At 37.8% G+C, this 12,698-nt stretch overlaps 1 protein-coding gene across 1 annotated transcript in view; it reads left to right on the top strand.

The window, feature by feature from the left end:
• LOC111148092 (charged multivesicular body protein 3) overlaps positions 1–12,698 on the top strand; it is a 64,127-nt gene that overhangs the window by 35,268 nt on the left and 16,161 nt on the right. The window contains exon 3 of the mRNA XM_022504493.1: positions 8,465–8,644. Within this exon, the coding sequence (XP_022360201.1) occupies positions 8,465–8,644 (180 nt within the window). The remainder of the gene's footprint in view (positions 1–8,464; positions 8,645–12,698) is intronic.

The raw sequence follows: 12,698 nt of genomic DNA, 5'->3' as shown, positions 1-12,698 counted from the left end.
CTGCTTGAGATTCTCTTTCTCCTGCTTCCCACTGCTCATGTGTACAGTCTCTAAATAAATAAATAAGTCTTTTTAAAAATGTGAATAAACCAGACTGAAGATAAATAAAAAATAAGAGTACTTGAACAACACAATCAACTAGATCTAATAGACCTCTACAGAATGCCAAACAACAGAATACACATTTTTCTCACATGCACATGGGACATTCTTCAGAATGGACCATATGTTAGCTCAAGAATCAAGTCTCGATCAAATTAAAAAATATGTAAAGTATCTTTTCTGACTACAAGCGTTGATTAGAAATCAGTAGAAGAAGGAACACTGGAAAATTCACAAATATTGGGGAAAAAACACACTCTTAAAACAACAGATGGGTCAAAAAAATTCACAAGGGAAACTAGCAAGTATTTAGAGATGAGTGAAAACCACAACACAGTATATCCAAACTTGTGGTATGTACCAGAAGCAGTCTCAGAAGGAAATTATAGCTATAAAAATGCTAACATTAAAAAAGAAGGAAGATCTCAAACCAGCCACCTCTAACTTTATATCTTAAAGATTTAGAACAAGAAACTTACCTAAAATTAGCAGAATAAATGAAGTAGTAAGGATTAGAGCTGTGATAAGTAAAATAGAGAATAAGAAAACAGAATAAGAAACCAACAGCAAGTTCTTTGAAAAGACCAACACAATTAGCTGGTCTTTGGCTAGATTGACTAAAAATGGGAGGAAAGAGAGAGAGGACTTAAGTCCCTAAAATTAGAAATGAAAGTGGGACTCTTACTATGATTCTACGGAAACTAAATATATAAGGTTACTATGAACAGTTGTGTACCAATGAATTGGATAACACATTTTGAAATGGACAAATCTCTAAAATCATAAAACCTACCAAGACTGAAACTAAAGAGCAAATCTGAACAGACTTGATTGAATTAGTAATGAAAAAATCTTGTGACAAAGAAAAGTCCCCAACCTGATGTATTCACTGGTGATTTCTACCAAATATTAAAAGAACCTCAGTTCTTCTCAAATTTTTCCAAAAAAACTGAGGAGAAAACACTTCCTTAGTTGCTTTATAAAGCCATTGTTACCTTGATATCCAAGTCAACTGACAGTACAGGAATATGAACACCAGTGCAGAAATAAAAAAAAAAAAATGCAGAGACTTCAAAAGGATTATACACCATGACCAAGTGGGATTCCTGGAATGCAAGGATAGTTCAATATATATAAATCAACCAATGTAATATAACACATCAACAAAATAAAGGGGGAAAAACACATAAGCATCTCAGTTGATGCAGAAAAGCATTTGACAGAATTTGACACCCTTTTATGGTAACATTCAACAAACTAGGAATAGAAGGAAATTGCCTCAATGTAATAAAAGCCATATCTGAAGAATCCATAGCAAACATTACACTCAATTGTGAAAGAAAGGTTTTTCTCTACAATCAGGAACAATGCAAGGATGTCTGTCTGCCTTTGGCTGCTTCTCCTCAACAGATACTGGAAGCTCTAACCAGAGCAATTAAGTAAAAGAAAGAAAAGGCATCCAAATTGGAAAGGAAGATGTAAAATTACTTTTCTTTTTTTTAAGATTTTGTTTATTTGACAGAGCAATCACAAGTAGGCAAAAAGGCAGGCAGAGAGAGAGGGGGGAAAGCAGGCTCTCTAGAGAGCCTGATGTGGGGCTCAATCCCAGGACCCTGAGACCATGACCTAAGCTGAAGGCAGTAACCCACTGAGCCACCCAGGCACCCGTAAAATTACCTGTTTGTAGATAATATGATCTTCTGTGTATAAACCCTAAAGATTCCAAACAAATCTATTCTAACAAAAGTGTTAGAACTAATAAATGAATTCAGCAAATTAGCAGGATACAAAACACCCAAAAGTCAGTTGCATTTCTGTACACTAACAGTGAACAGTCTGAAAGGGAAATTAAGAAAACAATTGTATTTATAGTAGCAACAAAAAGAATGATGAAATCCTTAGGAATTAACTTATTAGCCGAGGAGGTGAAAGACTTACACAGTGAAAAGTATAAAAACGTTACTGAAAAAAAATTTAAGATATAAATAAAGGGAAAGACCTGCTGTGTCCATGGATTGGAATACTTAATATTGTAGCACCCGATCTGATCTGCAGATTCGGTGCAATCCCTATCAAAATCCCAATGACTTTTCTTTTTTAGAAATAGAAAAATCCATTTAAAAATTCATATAGAATCTCTAGAAAGAGCTAAAACAGTTTTGGGGTGGGGGGGAAGCAAAGATGGAGGACTTATACCGCCTTGATCTCAAAACTTACTATAAAGCTGTAGAAATAAAACCAGTGTTCTACCTGCATGTAGACAGGCGTAAAGACCAATGAAATAGAATAGAAAGCCTAGAAATAATATATGGCCAAATGAGTTTTGACAGAGGTGCCAAGACCATTTGGTGGGGGAAAAGATGGTCTTCTCAGCAGGCAGTGCTGGGAGAACTGGATAAACCATATGCAAAAGAATGAGGTTGGACTCTTACCTATCGCCATATACAAATTAACTCAAAATTAACTCAAAATGGATCAAAGACCTAAATGTAAAAACTATAAAACTCCTGGAAGAAAATATAGGGCAAAAGCATCATGACATTGGATTTGGCAGTGATTTCTTAGATATGACCATAAAGCCACAGGCAACAACAGAAATAGAACAAACTGGACTTCATGAAAATTAAAAGCTTTATGAATCACAGAACGTAGTAAAAATAAATAGAATAAAAAGATAACTCACCAAATGGAAGAAAATATTTGTAAATCATGTATCTGATGGGGGATTAATATCCAGAATATATATATAAAATTCTTAGGACTCAACTGAAAAAAAAAAGTCCTATTCAAAAATGGACAAAGGACTTGAATAGATTTTCAAGTCTTTAGAACATTTCTCCAAAGAAGGTATACAAGTGGTCAATAAGCACATGAAAAGATAGTCAGAATTACTAATGATTAAGGAAATGTGTATTAAAACCACAATGAGGATGCCTGGGTGGCTCAGTGGATTAAGCCGCTGCCTTCGGCTCAGGTCATGATCCTAGGATCCTAGCGTCCCCAGCAGGGAGCCTTTTTCTCTCTCTGCCTCTGCCTGCCACTCTGCCTGCTTGTGCACTCTCTCTCTCTCTCTGACAAATAAATAAATCTTAGAAAAAAAAGAAAAACTACAATGAGATAACACCTCAGACCCACTAGGATGGCTGCTATCAATCAAACCAAAACAGAAAATAGTAAGTGTGGGCAGGATGTAGAGAAACTGGAACCAGTAGTAACTGTTGGTGGTAGTGTAAAATGACAGAGCAGCTGTGGAAAACAGTATGGCTATTCCTCAAAGAGTTAAAAATTGAATTGCCATGTGATGCCACAATTACACTTTCGAGGATTACTGTGGACTGAATGTTTTGCTCCCAAAATTCATATGTTGAATTCCTAATCCCCAGTGTGATAGTATGGAGGTGGTGGTAGGGGTCTGGGAATAATTAGACTATGAAGGTGGAGTCCTTATGGATGGGATTAGTGCCCTTTTCTGAAGAGACACAAGAAAGATAATGTGTCCATGATGTGAGGATACAGCAAGAAGGTGTCTATGTGAAAACTTGAAAAAGGGCTCTTAGAAATTGAATTAGCCAGCACTTTCATCTTGGATTTCCCAGTCTCCAGAATGGTTTTGAAATGAGTTCTGTTGTTTAATTCACCAAATCTTCGGTATTTGTTATAGCAGCCTGACCTAATACATACATTCATACCACAAAGTGGGGTGCTGCTGTAACAAACGTCTAAAAATGTGGAAGCGGCTTTGGAAGTGGGTAATGGGTAGAGACTAGAAGAGTGTTGAGTTGCATGCTAAGAAAAGCCTACTTTGCCAGGAATGGAACTTTAATTTCTTCTTCTTTCTTCTTTCTTCTTTCTTCTTTCTTCTTCTTCAAGATTTTATTTATTTGTTTGACAGACAGAGATCACAAGTAGGCGGAAGGGTGGTGGGGAAGCAGGCTCTCTGAGGAGCAGAGAGCCTGATGTGGGGCTCGATCCCAGGACCCTGAGATCATGGCCTGAGCTGAAGGCAGAAGCTTAACCCGCTGAGCTAAGCGAAGTATTGGAGGGATAGCTTGGTTCTTCCTGTTTATGGTAGAATGCAAGGAGAAAGAGAAACTGAAGAATGAATTGGTTTTTTTTTTCTTTCTTTTATTGAAGTATAGTTGACACATGATGTTACATTAGTTTCAGCTTTACAACTTAGTGATTTAACTTCTCTGTACATTATGCTATGTTCACCTCAAATGTAACTACCATCTGTTATTGTACAACACTATTAAAATACCCTACCCTATTAAAGGTTTTAATTTACCTTTTAATCCCAGTGATTTATTCATTCCATAACTGGAAGCCTTCACCCATTTTTGCCCATCCTCCACCCCCCACCCCCACCCCTCTCATAGCCATAACTTTGTTTTCTGTGGATCTGTTTCTACTTTTCTTTCATTTTTATTTTTTAGATTCCAGATATAAGAGAAATGATACAGTATTTGTCTTTCTCTGACATAATTCACTTAACATAATAACCTTTAGGTTCATCCATGTTGTCACAAATGACAAGATTTCATTAGTTTTTATGGCTGAGTAATATTACATTGTGTGTATATAGCCCATCTTGATCCATTCGTGTATTGATGGATACTTGGGCTACTTCCAAATCCTGGCTGTTGTAAAGAGTGCTGCAGTAGACGTAGGGGTGCATATGTCTCCTCGAATTTTTGTGTTCTTTGGGTAAATACTCAGGAGTGGAATTACTGGATCATATGGTATTTCTGTTTTTAAGTTTTTGAGGAACCATACTATTTTTCTCCTGTTTTCACCAATTTACATTCCCACCAGCAGTGCATGAGGGTTCCCTGTTCTCCACATCCTCACCAACAATTGTTATTTCTTGTCTTTTTTTTTTTATTCTACCCATTCTGACAGGTGTAAGGTGATATCTCATTGTGGTTTTAATTTACATTTCCCTGATGATTAGTAATGTTGAGCATCTTTTCATGTGTCTGTTAGCCATCTTGTATGTCTTTGGAGAAATATTCAGATCCTCTGCCCATTTTTTTCATCAGATTATTTGGGGTGGTTTTTTGTGTTTGTTTTTTTTTGCGTTGTTATATAAGTTCTTTATATATTTTGGATATTAACCTCTATTTGTATGTATTGTTTGCAGGTATCTTCTCCCGTTCAGTCAGTTGCCTTTTTATTTTATTGATGGTTTCCTTCACTTTGCAAAAACTTTAATTTTGGTATAGTCTTACCTGACGAATCTTATCTAGAAAAATATTGCTAAGGCCAATGTCAAATTATTGCCTATGTTTTCTTCTAGGAGTTTTATGGTTTCAGGGCTCACATTTAGGTCTTTAATCCAGTTTGAGTTTATTTTGTATAAGATACCTTTTGTATGAGTGGTGTAGTCTCTTTTTTTTTTTTCGTAAGTAGCTGTCCAACTTCCTAGCACCATTTACTGAAAATAGTGTCTTTTCCTCATTGTATATTCTTGCCTCCTTTGTCATAGATTGACTTTGTGTGGGTTTATTTCTGGGCTCTGTATTCTGTCCTTTTGATCTATATGCCTTTTTTGTGTGTGCCAATACCATAGTGTTTTGATTACTATATCTTTGGAATAGATCTTGAAATCTGGGATTGTGATACTTGCAGCTTGGTTCTTTCTCAAATTTGCTTTGGCTATTCAGGGTCTTTTGTGGTTGCATAGAAATTTTAGTATTATTTGTTCTAGTTCTGTGAAAAATGCTTTTGGTACTTCGATAAGGATTGCAATGAATCTATAGATTGCTTTGAGTAGTATAGACATTTTAACAATATTCTTCCAATCCACGAGCATGGGATATCTTTTTATTTGTTTGTGTCATCTTCATTGATTTCTTCAGTGTTTTATAGTTTTCAGAATACAGGTCTTTTATAGTTTCCAGAACACAGGTCTTTTACCTCGTTGGTTAAGTTTATTCCTAGGTATTTATTCTTTATGGTCCAGTGGTAAATGGAATTGGTTTTTTACTTTCTCTTCCTGTCACTTCATTATTAATGTTTAGAAATGCAACCAATTTCAGCATATTATCCTGCAATGTTACTGAATTCATTTATTATTTCAAAGAAGGAATTGTTAAACAAAAAGGAACCAGAACTTAAAGCTTTGGCATAGTTTCAATCTGTACATATCGTAGAAAATGAGAAGGCATGTTTGGAAGAAGACAACAAGGGTATGGTTGACCAACTGTTTGGTAAGGAGATTAGAATGTGTGTTAACTGCAGACTACTTCAGCGACCCCAGCAGGATCACTGACAGTTTGAACAGAAAGAGATGGATATAGGTCTGGAATGAAGGAGGGCTGTCAGACTTAGATTCTTCAGGACAGGACGATAAACAAACCATTAGACTTTGAACCTGCACTGTTTTTCAAGAAAGGAAAGAATGTTCCAAAAGCTGATTCAGAGATCATCAGGGCTACCATCTTGGTTCTAGTAATCCAGTCTGCTTCCAGCCAAAGCCATACAGAAGGACTGCTGGCAGGGCCCTAAGAGTGTGACCCCTGCCTGGCAGAGCCTCAAGTTGGGTGGGTCCTCCACAGAAAGCCACAGCATGGTGGTGCCCCACCAAGGCATGGGGGTGATATTGCCCCCTCAGTGGGTCTGGAAGTCAGATCACTGGATCAATGAGGATTCTTAAGTCTTAAGACCTCGTGGAGTTTGCCTTGTTAGGTTTTGGAATTGCTGGGGACTGTCACCCCTTCCTTCTTTCCTATTTCTCCCTTTTGGAATGGAAATGTCTGTCCTATGCCAGTGACATGTTCATAGCTGGAGAGGAATTTTGCCTCAGGATCAATCATACCTTGAATCTTACTCATATCTGATTTAGATATTTATTAATTATTTTATTTTTCTAGTATAGTTGACATACAATGTTACATTAGTTTCACATGTAAGGTTTAGATGATATTTAGATGAGACTTTGGACTTTAGAAGTTGAAAAAAAAAAAGTTGAAGGGTGCCTGGGTGGCTCAGAGGATTAAGCCTCTGCCTTTCAGCTCAGGTCATGGTCTCAGGGTCCTGGGATCGAGCCCCGCATCAGGCTCTCTGCTCAACGGGGAGCCTGCTTCCACCTCCCTCTCAGCCTGCCTCTCTGCCTACTTGTGATCTCTTTGTGTCAAATAAATAAATAAAATCTTAAAAAAAAAAAGTTGAAGTTGATGCTGGAATGAGTTAACAATTTTGAGGTTGTTGGGATGGAACGAATATATTTTACATGTGAGAAGGGCATAAATTTGGGCAGAGGTAGAATATTGTGGACTGAATGTTTGTATCTCTTGGGCATGTGAGGCTACATTAATAAGGAATCTATCTGCAAACCAGGAAATAGGTTCTCGGCAGGCACCAGATTGGTTGTTGGCACCTTGATCTTCCAGCCTCCAGAACAGTGAGAAGTAAATTTATGTTGTTTAAACCACCCAGTCTATGGTAACATGGTATGTACACAAAAGATTTGAAAGGGCCTCCAGGAGATATTTGTATACTTCTGTTCATAACATCATTATTCACAATAGCTCGGAGTTAAAAGCAGCCCAGATGTCTGTTGATGAATGAATAAACAAAATTTGGTATTTGGTATATACGTGCAATGGGGTATCAATTCAGTTTTAGAAAGAAGGGAAAATCTGATACGTGTAACAATATGGATCAACCTTAAGGATGTTATGCCAAGTGAAACAAGCTAGTCACAAAAAGACAAATAGTCTATGATTCTATTTATATAAGGTACCTAGAGTAGTCATTCAGAAAGGCAGAAAGTAGAATGATGGATGGTTACCAGGGGCTGGTGAGAGGAGGGAATGTTTTGATAATTTTAATATGTTCGGGTTTTCCTTTAAGTTGCAGGATTTTATAAATCATTAGTGAATGTAGCGATGACACTCTCAATCGTGGGAGCACTGCTGATTATTAGAGCAAGCTCTGGAATACATTTACAGTATTTTTAAAGGGCCTTAGTACCCATACCAACAAATGCCCTTGCCAGAGCAGTTTTGAAATTTTGCCTAATTATACTAGGATTTACTTTTACGTTACTTTAAACTGTTTTTGGAAATAATGAAAGCCTATTATATTAATTATTTTAATTTTGTTTATATCTTCCTTTCTTTTTTATTTTTAATCTTTTTTAAGATTTTATTTTTAAGAAATCTCTACACCCACCGTGGGGCTCAAACTCACAACCCTGAGATCCAGAGTCACAACCTTCACAGACTGAGCCAGCCAGCTGCCCCTGTTTTCTTTTTAATAGGCACACTTAGATCACCCTAAGAACAGATTTGAGTGCCAATACATCTCCTGGCTTACCTTTAATTTTTTGGTATTTTGTGTTATGTTCTAAATTTAGATATCCAAAGAGAAGAAGAAAAAGTGAAACGGTCAGTGAGAGATGCTGCCAAGAAGGGTCAGAAGGACGTCTGTGTGGTGCTAGCCAAGGAGATGATCAGGTCAAGGAAGGCCGTGAGCAAGCTCTACGCTTCCAAAGCGCACATGAACTCCGTGCTCATGGGGATGAAGAACCAGCTGGGTAAGAGGGCAGTTACCTTACAGCATCTGCATCAGTGCGGACGCTCTTGCTCTTGTTACCTGTCCTGGCTGCTTGCCGTGAGTAGGAAAAAGTCTCAGCTCTGGTTTTTATTCTTTATATTGTCTTTGGAGTGTTAACACAAATGCAAAATATGATTATGTGATTCATTTTCCTTTGCCAGTGTTGTTACAATAATGGCAAGATATGCATATCAATCTGCTTTATGTGGAATATTTTCCCTCGTGTGAACAGTGTCTTAAAAGTGACCTGAGCATTGAGTTATGGGAGTAAGAAGTGCATTAGAGGAGGAAGAGGAGCATTTCCCTGGTTTGGGTGCAGACCACCGGAGCCAGAATTTTTTTTTTTCTTTTTTTAAGATTTATTTGTTTATTTATTTATTTATTTGACAGAGATCATAAGTAGGCAGAGAGGCCGGCGGAGAGAGAGGGGGAAGCAGGCTCCCCACTGAGCAGGGAGCCCGATGATGCGGGGCTCCATCCCAGTACCCTGAGATCACTACCTGAGCCAAAGGCAGAGGCTTTAACCCACTGAGCCACCCAGGCGCCCCCTAGCCAGAATTTTAAAATAGTCCATGTTTGTCTTTAGCTTTCACCCACCTCCTTTTGTGCCTTATCTCTGACCCTTTACCTAATGCTTCCTTACATCTTAGGAATCTGTAGACTATGTAATGGGTGTTCAGCTCACATGGGAACTATCAGTTTAATTTTAAAAACATGTTATAATATTTAAAACAAAATAAACATAATTGAGTTTTCTTTTATTGTCCAGTATAATACTGTTGTGATCTTTCACAGGTATCTGTCTCCAGGTCAGAGGCAGCTTGAGTCATAGATTAAATTTTATATCCAGTTGGTTTCTGGTTTTTTACTTAACTTCTGTTAAATTAAGAAGTCCTAACTCAGAAGTATCATTCTTTGAGAATGGCAGCAAGTGACTCTCAGATATTTAGACTTGAGTACTGACTCAGAAATTACAGTGAAATTTTTCACTAAGGAATATTTTCAGCTGTCAGATATGACATTGATGATATGGCACATTCAAAAGCTAGGAGACTTGAATGTTTCAGATTAGGGGCTGGTGCCAAATGAGTACCTGGTCCATTATTTGGTTTTATTTGGTTCTGAAAGTATTCCTTTGGGTTCGATGTTAACACTGAGAAGTGGTTGTTAAAAACACCTAGTAATGAATAAATCATCAGTTTCTTTCTGAAGATACTGAAGATAGTAATAATGGATTGGGAAGGAGGAAAAAAAAAATGAAAACAACCATACCACATCTTCTTAACTTTAAAATCTATTATTTCAGCTCTAAGTAATTATACACACACATATTTATACACATGCACATGCACACACACACACACACACGCACACACTTTTTAAATACTAGATATATAATCTAGATACATGCCTTTGAAGAAGCCAGAGTACAGAGAGAGAGAGAGAGAGTACCGGGAAGAAATAATCTAATCTAACCTGTCATTTTGAAAGCTTAGGTGTACTCTTGCCTTTCACAGCCAGCAAGGATTTCTTACTTACATCCTGTTCTTTCTGCAGCATAAATGTTCAGTTGACCATGATGAACTTACTGTAAAATTTTTCGGTATCTCCTTTACTGAATCATCATTAGAAAACATACAGCTTACTGTGCTCGCCCGCTTCTCCTATGAATAAAGCACTATATGCACAGCCTCTTTGGTTTCCCCACTTGCAAAGATAAAAGTTCACCGGATAATATACTAGATGCTTAGGTTCCTATCACCCAGAATTAATAAAATTTGACACTTGTTATATTTGCTTCAGTTTTATATTATAGAAGAAGCCATATTACTACAGTTGAAGCTCCTTTAATAAGCCTTCCCAGTTCCAGCCCCTTCTCTCTCAGCCTCCCCACAGGTAACCACTGTCATGAATCTTAACATTTGTAGAAATGGTATTATACTGTATAAACCATTCTGCATTTTTTCCCCATTTATCATTGTGTTTTTGAAGTATACCAATAATGATGTATTTTTAAACTACTGGGTAGTGTTCCATCAGATGGATGTATCATGCTTTTTCCTTCTCCCATTGATGGACATTTAGGCTGTTTTTATTTTTTATTTTTTATTTTTTTAAAAGATTTTATTTATTTATTTCACAGACAGAGATCACAAGTAGGCAGAGAGGCAGGCAGAGAGAGAGGGAAGCAGGCTATCCGCGGAGCAGAGAGCCTGATGCGGGGCTCGATCCCAGGACCCTGGGATCATGACCTGAGCCGAAGGCAGAGGCTTTAACCCACTGAGCCACCCAGGCGCCCCTGTTTTTAATTTTTTGCTATTACTCACAGTGATGCTGTGAATGTCTGTTCATTTTTGCACATGCATTAAGATTTCTTTAGGACAGTTATGTACTCAGAAATGGGACTGTTGGTTAAAAATAACTGGGTTTAAATTTTGGTAGAATTGCAAAATTGCCCTCCAGAGAGGCTTTGCTAATTTACATTCCCACCAGCAGTGGATGAGAGTTCTTTTTTCCATACCTCTTTACCAGTCTTTGGCAGACTTTGTAATTTTTGAGAAATGTTACCTTGTTCATACCAAATAACATTTCTCGGGGAACTAGTGTACTTGATCACAGTCTTCTTTTCACCTTTTCTTTCTGTGTACTGATTGCTAAAAACCTTTTCAGACAGTTACAGCTCACAAGTAATCTGCATGAAAAGTCTCTTCTCCTGTAGCGTGTTTTTTCAGTAGTGAGCATAACGAAAGCTCTCGTATGTACTGCAGAGAAGTCAGAAGCCTGTTATCCTTTATACACCCATAATAATATATTTTATTGTTGGTTTCAAATATATATTATTTGTGGTTTTATCACAACCAAGAAGTAAGATACCTGTTTGGTCTTTAAATGTCCAAGTGCTCCAAAGCTCCGTTCTAGATCCTTTGCTGTTTTCCATGTTCTCTGTCCCTGTATGACCTCACCTAACCTCATTCCTCCAGGTGTTGCTTTGCACATTTTTATCTGCAAGCCCGACTTTGCCACCTAGTGTACGGGTGGCGTCTCCACTTCTGTCTTTGTGGGTGTGTCACAGTTGCCATGCCCACACAGAAATCTTGGCTGGTGCACCTCAGCTGCACCCACACCTCCTCCCTGCATTTTCCCCTGGGAGCCCAAGACCTCGAACACTTTCATCTGGGAATATTTCAGGTGCCTCCTTAGCGCAGTAGGCATCGCGTCAGTCTCATCTGGGAATATTTCCACATGGCTTCCTAAGACAGGGGTTCTGTCCCTTCTATTCCCTGTTCTCTTAGTTCTTGGATGTGTTCATGTGATTATTTCCTTGCCATTGTATTTTCTGTTTCTTTCTGGAAGCAAAAGATTTTAGTTGTCAGATTTCCCAGACCGATTCTTAAATTTCTTACCTTTCCTGTTTTCCATTTTGAAAATCAGAATAGCACCTTCCTCATAGGGTGGGTGTGAGGCTTATTCAACGCCTGGCACGGGGTGATTGCTTTATATGTAGGTTCAGAATATCAGCTGTCATCAATTTTGTCACTGCATTTTCCTTTCTGAGAAATTTCCTCAACTTTATTTTCCATTTCTTTTCTGAATTCTTTATTTTGGCTGTTTTAATTTTATTTACAGAAAAGAGTTCTCTATTTTTTTTAAATCCTCCTGTTTTTACTTCATAAACACAATTTGTTCCCCATACTGATTGTCTTCTTTCTGAAATATTCTAGTGTTCCTTGAACTGTGTTTCTCAGAGCTCCTTCCCATGACCCCCTTCTTCCCTTTTTCTCCTTTTTTTTTTTTTTTTTTTTTTTTTAAGGAAGAAAGAGAGAGGGAGAAAAGGGTGGGGAGGCTAGATTGAGTGTAGACTGCTTGAGGACCTTCCCCGGTCTTCTCAGGCAGATAGACTAAGCTACAAAGAGCAAAATGACAATGCATTTGATGCATTTTTTTAGCCCGTATTATGTGCCAGATATATTGCTGGGCACAGGGGATGAATTAATCAACATTACAGGCACAGTCATTGCCCTCTAGAGCATGGG

This window comes from Enhydra lutris, unplaced genomic scaffold (assembly GCF_002288905.1).
Source record: "Enhydra lutris kenyoni isolate GAN:26980312 unplaced genomic scaffold, ASM228890v2 scaffoldscaffold18, whole genome shotgun sequence".
NCBI lineage: Eukaryota > Metazoa > Chordata > Mammalia > Carnivora > Mustelidae > Enhydra > Enhydra lutris.
The sequence above is the reverse complement of the archived record's forward strand: the minus strand, read 5'-3'. Positions and strand labels throughout refer to the sequence as shown.